The sequence below is a fragment of the Fundulus heteroclitus genome, chromosome 16 (assembly GCF_011125445.2).
Source record: "Fundulus heteroclitus isolate FHET01 chromosome 16, MU-UCD_Fhet_4.1, whole genome shotgun sequence".
NCBI lineage: Eukaryota > Metazoa > Chordata > Actinopteri > Cyprinodontiformes > Fundulidae > Fundulus > Fundulus heteroclitus.
This window is the reverse complement of record NC_046376.1, coordinates 29,602,853-29,615,343: the sequence shown is the minus strand read 5'-3', so window position 1 is coordinate 29,615,343 and position 12,491 is coordinate 29,602,853. Positions and strand designations below refer to the sequence as shown.

Genomic DNA, 12,491 nt, shown 5'->3' with positions numbered 1-12,491 from the left:
CTTAGCCCGCACCGTTTAAACGGCAAATTCCTCTGCCATCGTCTCTTGACTATAGACAGATGGTGTTTCCTGTGGAAACGCGGACGTTCAGCAGTGACGGACGGCTTTTTAATGGTGAAGTGTGGTTGGCCAAAGAAGTGTCAGTTCTTGCACAGTTAAAGTGACCAGAGCAGCATGTGCTGCAGCAGATCTTTACACCAGTGTGAGTGAGACGGAAGAAAGCTGTGCGGCTCCGCCTCTTAAACCCTCCGGCTGCAGCGAGTCTGCAGGACACCCCCCCGTCGTAAACAATGGAAGCATTTTGCTGAGCTGAGCTCCTTATAGGGTGTGATATACCACTACTGGTCTGACATACATGTATAGCAGTTGCAAAATGCTACAATATTGCATATGTTGCATACGTTCAGGGAAAAACTCGACTGAGATTAGAAATGTTCTTCTGTGCCTTCCAAAAGTATTCACACACAGCTGGTCAACGTTGCTTTTTTGTTAAACAAGGATAGTGTACTGTGCTGCCTATGTCCTATACATGTGACCTACGGCCATCTACAAACAAGACCTGCTCTGGCTTTCTTTCAGTGATGGATTTCCCCTTGCCAATATTCCACAAAGGCCATATTTTAGGAGTGGATGACTAATAATTGTCTCGTTGATAGGTTCTCCCACCTGATTTGTGGATCTCAGAGATAAAAGGGAGCTCCTGGCTGCTTCGTTCAAGGCTTCCCTCGCCTGGCCTGTCAGTTTAGGTGGCCGGTCATTTCTTGGTTGGGGTTTCAATAGTGCCATAATTTCTTCCTGTCCGTATGATGGATTCAGCAGTGATCCACGAGATGTACAAAACTTAGGATGTTGGAATGTTGTATTGCCTTTATTTGACCTTGGTGCTTTAAACTTATTTACAGCTTTAACCCTGACCTGACTTTATTGGTATTTGGTCTTCGTAATCCTGTTCTTTTTTAAAAACGGATGTTCTCCTACAAATCTCTGAGACCTTTACAGAAAAACTAGATTTATAATATTTTACAATATTCTATTTTTTTAGGTTATGTAGACATACCACACAGATAGACTCTTACTTACTGACTAGGTGACTTGTAGTTGCACATGATTTAATCTGTGGTATCAGAGTAAACGGGTTGAACGGCTGCGACTCTTTTCAGAGGTTTATTTGCAAGAAAAAAGCAACAACAAAAAAAACTATTTTCATTTCATAATTATAGGCTACTTTGTGTTGGTGGGCCTACATAACCTGAAATATCTAAAAATGCATTGATGTGTTTTAGGTCATGTTATATATAGAGTTCCATGTGGTTGTAACTTGACCTAATCTGGAAAGGTTCACGGGATATGAATGGCTTTTACAAGAGGCAACGTACAGTATCAGGATGTCAGTTAACACGGGCAGTCAAGCAAAACAAGACCCTCATCAACGCTGTCATGACGATCACATTCCACTAGGAGGCAGCATTGTAAAGGTATTCAAATATTTCTTCTGTTCCAGACCAAAATTAAAAGCAGATGTGCGAATGATTGAAAGCAATATGGCCAAATATCCTAACAGGGATCAGATAACATGTTATTAGACCCACTTGGGTCACTTATTTTCAGAAAGAGGCCATTAAAACATTTCTGAATCGCACAGAGACATTTTCAGTTGCTCACTTTAGTTTACCGGCAAAGTTGAGCCAAATTGTAGCCTATTGTGCATATTGAGAGAATTAAGATGTATCATTTATTTAAAGTTAGCCTATGTATATTTAGGCATTTATTTTATGCATTGGCCGTATTGCAGCACATCATGCAGGTTCATATCAGCTTCACTACCAAAGTCAGTGGGCGGGGCCAAAACTGCATCAGTCGATGGTAATTGGTCACCGGTTGAGTTGCTGTGCAGGTTGGCCAATTAGGTAAAAGGGTCTATTTGACGGACCGTGGTGACAGTTTTTATCATTTCATGACTGACAACAGCGCGTGGAATATCAAGTCATTAAGTGTTACAATAATGACATCATATTTTGACACCTAATAATTATGTTGTTTTTAGTGTATTATCAGTTCCAAAATCTAATTGTTTCATTTGGTATTTAATGAATTCTTCGCACATTATACTTCTCATTTATTCGATGTATTTATCGCCACATGAAAAAGAAAAGAAACGTATATTAAAAAAAAATTATATCTATTTGTTTGTTTTTTTTGGGTTGTTTTTTTTTTTTGTTGTTGTTGCTTTTAATATCGGTTTGTGGCATTTTGTCCCTGGAGCCTATCATACGCCACACTGAGGAGCTGTAAAGCAGAATTTAGCAGCTCGGCGGAAGGAAGCGGAAATAAACGTCGAGAAGCGTCTGCTACCAGCTAGCTTCAGGCTCACAGGACGGGGCTTGTAAGCGACGGTATACACACTGTGGGGGTATCTCTTTAGAGGAAGCTCGGAGAGCGGCGGACACATCAGCGTTTTCCCCCCTTCTTTACCCGGGCTGCGTCGAAACGGAATACTACAAGTGGTAAGATATGATTTCTCCCCCGCTTTTTACACAGACCCAATGTTGTAGTTTTGTTCATTTCTGGACGCTTCGTCAAGTTCGGCAGCCGTCGGAGCTAGCTGCGCCTCTCTTACGGCTAGCAACAACTGCTTGCGCTATGAGGGGGGGAGAAAAAAAAAGAGGTGTTTTCTTCCTTTTTCACGTTTGCCAACGTTTTCCTTGGCAGGGGCCTGTGGTTGTTGGCAGATGGTCGTCTTCTCGCGTTTTGTGTTGTCTTCCGTTGCGTTTTTCAGCAACACCCCGTTAGCCGCTGGTTGAATTAAACGGGAGTAAGTTTGAGAATCGCATCGCAGTTATTGTGGACCGACCGTTAGCCGCATGCTAACTGTAGCGTTGTAGAGCAGTGGGCGCAGTCTATTCCCTGGGACGAGATCGATCTTTTCTTTTTTTTCTTTTTTTTTATAAGCAAAAAAAAAAAAAAAAGTCAAGAGGAAACTATTCGAACGCGCTCTGGTGTCTGAAACGGGACAGGCACGATCCTGTTTGAATTCGTGTTTATCTGCCACGGGCGTGAAATGGTTGAGGGGGGGGTTTAATGATCTGTTTCTCTGCCCCAGCCTCGGCTTCCTAACGCCGCAACTAACGCGCCCGTTTGCCCCCCCTTCGACTAAAATAGTTATTTTAATCACGCCTTGCGTCAAAATTATGGTAGTGTTTAATTATTATTCGCCATTTCACGCCAGCGTTCGTGGCGTCGTTCTCGTCGGGTACGGTTGTGTTTTTTTTTTTTTTTTTTTTTTTTTTTTAACAATAACCCGGGAAGGAGTTGTTTCGGCTAACTCAAATCTGCGTCCGCTTTAATGGACTTATTTGTATCAGGGCAGTATTAGTGGGAGCTCATCAAAGCGGAAACGACATAATAGGATAACGCACATTTATCCCTTTCAACCCGACAACTTAGGGTTTTTAGTCACTCTGTCATTCTCGGCTCAGCCTTCACCATCAGCTGACTGCTCTCTCTGGTCGCTCCTGGAGGTGTTTGAGCCTACAGCGTTTTCTCCTATTTACTTATTTATCAGTTTTTTTTTTATTATTATTATTGTTGTCAAGGGAAGTAGACGCAACATCTGTGGGTCTCTAGAGAGATCTGATCACAAAGTAGCCCTGACCTAACCCACCCTGCTTATATCTGATTCCAGTTTGTCTTTTAAAACTACTAACAGCGTCATGCTTGTTTCTGCTGGAGCCCGGATCTATTCTTTACTTGGCCTTACATTGATCCGTTACCCTACATACATTCTGCTGTGATCTGTTTTAAATGTGCGGGTTACGTAACCGGGCATATGTCTGCGTGTTGACGCAGAACAAGGCCGTGCTGTGTTTTCTGTCTCTGATCAAATGTCACGCAGCAAACCTTGTTTTTTTTGGAACAGATCTCACTCTTTAAATCCATTTGCACTATAAAAGTAGCTGGTTTTTGTTTTTGTTTGTTTTTTTACGCTCTTGTTGCAGTTTTCTTGATCAAATTCCAACATTTTGCACCGACCATCAATGCCAAAGCTCCTTGATAAGACGAGTAATAGTTGGTTCGCTCTGATCATGTGTTGCACTCGTAAAAATGCAGCTTCAATCAGGTTACACCTTTTTTTTTTTTCTTTGCACAGTAAATAACTGTCCGACCTGATATTTGAGGGGTCGAGGATCCAATAGGCTGTCGTTGGACAAATGTTTCCTTAATATCCCGTGATGGCACAGGAATTTTAAGTTTATGTTTGGACGGATTATCAATTACTATCAAGGCCAGACGCGAAATCACGCAGTGTGGTCGAGACGGATGAGACAATTACACAGCTCTGTAGTTCACGAGTGTTTTACTAATATTTTAAAGCAAAGACAAACTTGACAGTTGATTTTTATTTATTTATTTTTATTTTAATACTGTCTTTAGCAGCTTACATGGGCCTTTAGCATATTTAGCATTAGCAAAGGCAGCCCCGTGTGCATAGCTGCTGTTGAGTTAGTTGACCCACGTCTTAGCTGTGAGGTCTCTGGACCGGACTGCCAACACACCACAATGCCACGGCCGATGGATCTGGACCTTTTTAGGAAGACGAAGACGCAACACCTTTGCTGTTAAACACTCAGCTTCCTGTCATGAGCCGACGGCGCGCTCCCTGTGTGGGAGCCTTAATGGTAGACCAACACGGCTCTGTAGAAAATCCACTTTCTCTTTGAAGAAACTTCAGGCACTTTTTGTGCTTCTTCTAACCCAGCTTAAAAAAAAAAATGTCGTCTCATCTCGTCGGCTGTATTGTTGTGGATTCTCACGTCATGGTGACGAGCACGGAGCCACCAGGCAAACGCACAAAAACAGTGATGCAGTAATAGGCAGCAGTCATTCTCCTGGCACTGCCATAAAATCACAATGTTGACACAGAATTTAATGCAAAAAAAAAAAAAAGAGCAATAAGCATATCTACGGGCCTCTTTCGGTCTGCTGACCGGTGGTGTGCAGCAACACGTGTGGGATGGGCAGCGCTGCCCTGCCCTGCACTCCATACAGCAGGAGAAAACGCTAACTCCAGCACTTTTTTCCTGCCGTCTCATCTGAGCGACTTTAAATCGGAGGAGCAGCCTGAAATATAACGAAGAGGCCTTTTCCGCTGCAGGCTCCCGAACATTTTCTCCCTGGAACCTCGCTTCCCAGAACCTTCCCCGTCTACCCGAGCTTGGCTCTGTCTGTGTGTTTTCATGGCGCAGTCTGAAAGCCCGGCTCTTTACGCAGATCGCTCTCCCTGACTCAGCGCTGGTCCTCCTCCTGCAGTCCGGGGACACAGATCCCTGCCCACCACAACATCAGACTCCACAATGCAATTAAAAACCGGGAAGTCGGGCTGAGAGAGGGCCATCGCTTAAGCTTTTGACAATAAAAAAAAACAAACATTAGAAACAGGCTTTGATGAGCGATGCCGTTTCCATCTTTGGAAATGCACAAAGCAGAAGTCCGAGCTTCCTTCATTTCAATATTTCCAATAGGGTTGGAGCGTTCTATAAACGTCTTTTAATGGAAACTGGGTAAAAGTCTGTGTCGTTGGCGAACAAAAAATGCAAACCTCCTGGCCCTGTAATTTAACGTTCGTGGCAAACGCAAACTGAAGGGGAGTATGACGGAGGGGGATTGATTTAAAATGCCGGGGGTATCCAGGCACTGAGAAATCTTTGGCCTCCTCCGATCACAGCGCTCCGCCTTTTGTTCAGCGTGCCTCTAACAAGTCCCATCGTCCCACCGGGGCCGTTTTCTAGCAGGTTTCCACCCATTTTTACCCCGGTTTCTGCAGGGAGAGAGTAAAGGTTTCTGCAAAGGGACGACACACCAAGTGTCGCGGTTAAGAAACACTTCCTTTTCTTCTTTTTTTTTCCAAATCCAACTTTAATATGCACGAGACTCCTTTTTGTTTTTTTTCTTTCAACATTTTTGCTCGTCTTCCGTCGTCGTTTCCTCAGAACTGTGGTGACCTATGGCAGCTGGCGTGCAGAACAGCAGCGTGAGTGTCCTGTGCTTCCCTTCTTTACAGGTACTGCACTGTGACCTTTATGTGAGGTCCAAGCCCTAAAGGAGCGGGTCATCGACGGGAGGAGAGACTCGGAGAAAAGCTTTTGAACCACGGACGCCCGGGAATAACGCGACACGTAGAAGAGTAGCCGCCGCCGCCGCCGAGCTGTTTTGCAGTGACTCCCGGAGACCATGGAGGCCATCGCCAAATACGACTTTAAAGCGACCGCGGATGACGAGCTTAGTTTCAAACGCGGGGAAGTCCTCAAGGTAAGGGGCCGGCCGACTGGTCAGCTGACGCAAAGACCTCTGCAGGTTAAATGTTGGAGAGCATCCACCCGGCCTGTGAGCTGGAGGGAAAAGGCAGGATTATCAGCTGTGGTATTCTGGTGGATTCTCTAAAGTCCCATTTAAAGGAGAGAAAGGGTTGTTAGCATCTTTAAACGTTCTCCCTTCTAATTAAGGCTACTAATTCTGATACTAGTGCACAGAACCTGGAAAAAAACCTGCTTTTCGAGGCTTGGTGCTGTTTTGTTAGATGAAAACATTCATTAAAATCCACTAGAAGCATGTCGTATCATTGAAGGTAAAGCGAAGATTAAAGAAACAAGTTTTCTAGACCATCATGTGTGCTTTCTTTAAGGCTTTAGGTTTTTTGGGCGCCTGCCGAAGGTTCGGTTTTGCTCCGTTTGTCGCAGCCATGATGCCTAGATGTTTGTGCGTTGCTCTAATTCTCCTGCACTAAATGTCTCCTCCTGATTTAATTACTACGCCTCTTGCAGAGTGTCACTGGGACGGATGGATGGGTTGGTGCAAACCCAAATATTTTACTTAGAAGATTCGATTCGGTTTTCACTAAAATTCAATTTTTCACCGTCGTTTGACTGATGAAAGGATTCTAATTTCTGTTCTTGGTTTAGATTTTTTTCCCCCCTGGAGATTTAACTATAGCTTCATTAAGCTACTCATTGATCAAACTGGGTCAGCTGGCGAGGAACACGCGTAAAAAGCCAATAACCATTTGTTGGTTTCTTAATTTAAGCGGTTCTTTGTCCTTCATCTTAAGTTCCTTCTACAGGCGGTGTATTTACATTGACGTAGGAGGACTTGGAAAATCATTTTGATTCCACGGGGGAATCAAACTCGTCAAACAATGCTGGATTTAAAGTGTTTTTATGTAACACTGGATGCTGAGGATTACTCTGCCGTTCCATCAGGCGATCAGTGCCGTTTCAGCAAAGAGCATTGGAAAGATGTCTTATCTCAGCAGGAGGCCTAGCGGCGCAGAGAGAAAGTCAGCTTAGGAAATGCTGAGCTAAATAGGAGCTCTCCCAGATCTGCCTGCGTAAAGGAAAAGCCTTTCTAGTACTCTGCCTCCTATTTTAACAGGTGTCTGTTTAGTTGTAAGCCGACACACTTTACAGGAGATATCACCTTTTTCACCCAATTGGGCATCAGAGGAAAGGTCCATCAGTGGGTGTTTGGGGAAAACCTGACCAGCGATGACCGAAGATGGGCTCATGAATCAACAAATGTGTGGACCTCAAAGGCTGATCAGAAATCCAGCAAAGCAACAATCTTATAACATTAAAAGCACCATGAAAATGACTTAGTTAGTTGACTTCTACTAGCTTGTCCAGCCAACTGAAAGGCAAGGTTAGAACGTCTCCCCTGTGTCTTTTTGTCAGTTTTTAAAGCTGAAATGTTTGAGAACCACTGATTCTCAACTTGTTTAACTTCTTGTTTACAGCAGTACGTCAGATATAACTGTATATTTGTGAAAAGTCCCATTTTTATGCACACTCTGGTGTGTTATAGTAGAGATTGCGGTCTTTTTCGTAGGGTAAGCGAAGACGTTTCATAATCTACCCACCCTGATGCCTGTCGTTTTTCACAGCGACAAGAACAAAAGCAGTCCTGTGTGTTGAACTCAGTAAAGCCTTTTAACTGAGTTTATTATGAAAACTGTACGAGATTAGGAGTCAGTTTTTTTTTTTTTTTTTTTCATTATTAAATTCTCTTAATTTGCTTTTAAGTAACGCATTAAAACAACAGTATTAATGTGATCCCTGTCCCACTGTCATGTATGGACACAGCTTTTCATCCCAGCGGCATTGCTCGGCTATATAATGATTAATAAAAACATCATCCTTTCCAAGTTTGACAACTTGACCGACCATAAAAGCAGCGCTCCGTTAAGAAGCAGTAATTGTGGACGAATAAAACCCCTGAAATAGAACCGGGGGTAAAAAGGGGACAGCTGCCTTGTCCTGCGCTGGGCACTAAGACCTTCAGATTGCCGCTACGTGTAAAAACACTTCCCCTGGGAGACTGTCCACAGCGCGTCCTGTGGCTCTGTCACCAGTGCTATCTGCTGATACTAATACTAAACAGCTCTGCTCTTAATACAAAGAGTCCCTCTCATAAGAGAGCAACCCTGTGTTAAGGCTTTGAATGTATACAGCAGCCTTAATCTCACTCTGCTTTCAGTATCACTCAGCCGCGTTACTAACATGAGTGCTTTATCTTGATGGTGTATAAAACTACAGGTTTTTTTTTTTCTCTCTCTGCGTGCTGACTTTTCTGCACGTGTCCACTATAAAGTTGTATTTGGAAGTATGCAGTCATTGCATGAAGTCATTCAGACTCCAGTTGTACCCTGTGGGTTTGGTGACGTCTGATGTGTGTCCTGTCATTTGCATGCGTTTGGGAACACGCACCGCCGCCTTATCATTTCTGCTGTAGACGCCTCCGTTAGCCTGGGTTTAACCGTTTTGGACGAGGACAGGCCTCTCAGCGGTGTTGGAACTTGTAATATGATTCAAACCGATGATCGGTCCATAGATGTATATCGATGATTAAAAAAAAAGAAAAATGTCAATAAAAGGTTCATTAGAACAAGTTTTCCTTTTTTAAATTGTAGCCATGTAGGGTAATACCACTGTCATTACATCCTGCCAGCCAATCAAAAACGCTGACCCAGGAAAGCTCCGCCCACTTCAAAGAGTTCCGGGAGCACTCGTTCTCTTTTTTTCTTTCCTTTTTTCTTCTTTAAAAACTTGCAGTTCTGGTAAAAAGTTGGTTGAATGAAGAGTTGAGATTGTGTGATTTGTGTGTTCTGCATCTAAAAAAAAATAGGTCGCTAAGCAACAGCATAAAACGACCAGTGCTGCACTTAGAATGTATGTTTTGAATTTGTTGATAATTATCGATATCGATCAATATGATTTCTGTTTTATCGATATGCTTTTTAAAAATTTTATATATATATATATATATATATATATATATATATATATATATATATGTATATATATATATATATATATATATATATATATATATATATATATATATATATATATATATATATATATATATATATATATATATATATATATATATATCTCTCTCATCCAGTCCTAGACTGTGCCATAGCACAACCAGAAATATTAAAAGAGGGCTGTTTGTTGTTCTAAGCATTAAGGGGTGGGCCGACCTGACCGTTGGATTACAATTCTCAATGCTATGATGTGTGAGGATAAATACACTATAGACACAGCGTGGTGCATCCCACCCCCCTGTTGTCTGTGAAATATCTTCGAGATGAGTTGAGGCTAGAGTCCAGACCCCAGAAGGCCTGGCTCTCAGCGGCTGCCGCTAGCTGCCCATCCTTCACACCAAAGGTTGCTAGCTTTGCAATTAAGCTTTGAGGCAAGCTTTGACGTCACTTGCGTTTGATTTTATTTATTTTTTTTCCTCTGGTTGACTGTGGCAGGTGTAGTCAGACAGTCCAGTTAAGACCGTGCAAACGGCTAGTCATCTTTTAGAGTATTTCAGCGTACCTGTGTGTACCGGCATGCCTAGCTACAGTATTACATGGTAACAATGTAATTTAATGTAACCTCTTCAACCATGAACAGTCATTAATTATCCAGTAGCAGAGGTTGGTGTGTTGCAGATTCAGACCAACACAGCTCCATCGAGGAGTTTACTTTTTTTTTTTTATTTTATTTGTTTTTTTGCAGGGGAAAACAGTTTAAAACGTTTGACTTCTTTTAAGAAACTAAAAGAAGTCAAATCCAGCAAAGCACATGTACACCCCCCCCCCCCCCCCCCCCCCACGAGGGCGTACAGGTTCTTCCATCCACGCTTACGTCGTCCGTCTCGTGTGGCTCTCTTTACGACCGGTTTTCCGTCGAAAGCTTGCAGCACCTCTTTTTAGAGCGAAAGGAGATGTAAATGTGAAAAAGGGAAGGAAACTGTATGATTTGATAGAACCGCTCCTGTCATTACCTGTCAGGCAGATTGGAACATCTGCCGTTCTTTAGCTTTGCTCACACAGAGATGTTCAGGTCTGAGCGACGGTATTAGCATAATTTCAGGCGTCCCATTAATGTTTATTCCTTCAAAACGTAACGCGAACGCAGCAGTCGTGTTTCATTAGGCCGTCACGGTGAGCACCTTTCAGGCCACCAGATGGTTATCTGTGTTTAAAAAAAAAAAAGAAGGCACTATTCATAGTAGACATGTAAAAGTTTGAGGGTGTTTTCTTTTATTTGCATGAAGCAGCCTAGCTTGGTTTCACAGAGTACTTTCTCATGCATGGACAAAAAAGGGGAAGTTTCGTTTTTTTTTTTCTTTTGGCTTTTTTAAGCAGATTTTGCTGTGTTGGTTTTCCTTTTAAATAAGTGTTGGGTCTTGGTTGCACATCTCACCACAGGTTAGTTGCACGCGTGTGTGTGTTTCACTATTTTATACCTTTTTTATTTTTTATTTGGCTTTCTTGCCAATTCATCCATAGAAGTATCATTAGTTTTAAAAGATTGTAATCTGGGAACGCTGTAACACATTTAATTACTAAATAGCATGAATATAGGATATTTAATTTTTTATTACATCCCAGTAACCATAGAGATGCATTGGTGGTGAGAGAAGCTTGAGCTTTAACGTCAGCCGGCCGTCATCGGGTACATTTCAGTCGGATGTCTCTCCATCCGACTGTAATGTCCATCCAGCGAAGAGGAAGAAAATCGGAACCAAGTTGGTTCTGCTCACTCGCCGTGTGAGAAAGCGGATCGAGCGTCGCACCAGCACACCATAGTAGGCCACAGCAACGTCTTGTCGTTGCCTTGAGCATTGTACGCCTGTTCTCATTTCCTCTTTAAATAAGTAAAGATCAACAGCCTTTATAGCTGACAGAATTCCCTCCTCTCTGCAGGCCGCTGAGCCGCGCCCGTGGAGCAGGACTTCCAGTCTCTCTTTATCTGCGTGGTACTTTTGTGACCTGTCCTCAGCGCACATCATGCTGCCAGCTTTCCATCGCGCCCAGTGATAAAATGGGACGTAAAATAGATTTTCGTCTCGTCAAAAACGGAGCCGGGGCGCAACACGCCTCTGAAACGAAGGCTTTCTTCCTTCACTTCCTGTTAGTTCTACTAGACTTTTCTGTGTTCACCCAAAAAAAAAACACCCCAAGGAGCTTCTTGGTTCTCTTTTTTTATTGTTTTTTTTTTAAGGATCCTTTATTTAACCTCCTTCCTCTCCACACACAGATGACCTTTCACATAACGGCACAGCGATTGCTTTGGCAGGAGGCAAAATATGGCGTACACTTGTGACAGCCACTTCAGAAAGAAAAAAACTTGAGAAATGGAACCAAATGTGAATGGATTAGTGATTTATTCATTTTTTTCTGGTTTATTCAGCTTGTAAAAAAAACAAACAATAAGAAGGCAGCACTGTTTTGCTTCTCTTCCAACAGCTGGCTGGTTTTTAGGTCAGTGACCCAATCAGTGCTTCCGTGTAGTTGTTTAGAGCCCTCCAGTTCCCAGGTACCATCGGGGACTACCGAGAGTTGGCCGACCTAAAAAAAGTTCACATTAATTAGCGATGGGGCTTGGGCAACAGTGTGTTACTGAGTGATTTTTATTTTTTATAAGTAATGCTACAGATCCTGAAACCAGGCTAAAACCAAGGCTAATACAAGCATGGCTGAATAACTTATTGAGTGTAATTATTGCTGAAGCATAAAGTGCTTCAGAGGGTACTCCCAAGTTTCTAGAACTTGTATCTGATGTCCTGTTAAAACCGTCCTGTAGAACTTGGACCTGTCTGGGAAGCCTGAACCAGAATGCCGCGCTGTAGTAAAATCTGGACTGGGTGTAGCGTTGCACCACTGTAAATCTGGTCTGATCCAGGTAAGCTCCGGTCTGGTTGTCCTCGCTTTAAGTCCGCTTTCAAGTGAGAAGCCTAAACCTTTTTCAACTAGGCCGTCAACAGATTTCTCCCGTCTTTGTCTCCTTGCGTCTCGGTGTGCGCTCCGGTTTTGCTGCTTTCACATCCTCCTTGAGCTCATGTCTTCCAACCCCCAGCAGCTTCCTGTGTCTCCAAAAGACAAACGACACCAACCCTCATGTTCTCTGAACTCTTTGAAGCTTGGCGACGGAGCGTTC

The 12,491-nt window shown here is 43.0% G+C and overlaps 1 protein-coding gene across 1 annotated transcript in view; it reads left to right on the top strand.

Moving 5' to 3' along the window:
• The first annotated feature begins 2,313 nt into the window (after positions 1–2,313).
• grb2b (growth factor receptor-bound protein 2b) overlaps positions 2,314–12,491 on the top strand; it is a 34,441-nt gene continuing 24,263 nt past the window's right edge. Inside the window, exons 1-2 of the mRNA XM_012867891.3 lie at positions 2,314–2,504; positions 6,059–6,306. Coding sequence (XP_012723345.1) covers positions 6,229–6,306 — 78 coding nt within the window. The 5' untranslated portion in view covers positions 2,314–2,504; positions 6,059–6,228. The remainder of the gene's footprint in view (positions 2,505–6,058; positions 6,307–12,491) is intronic.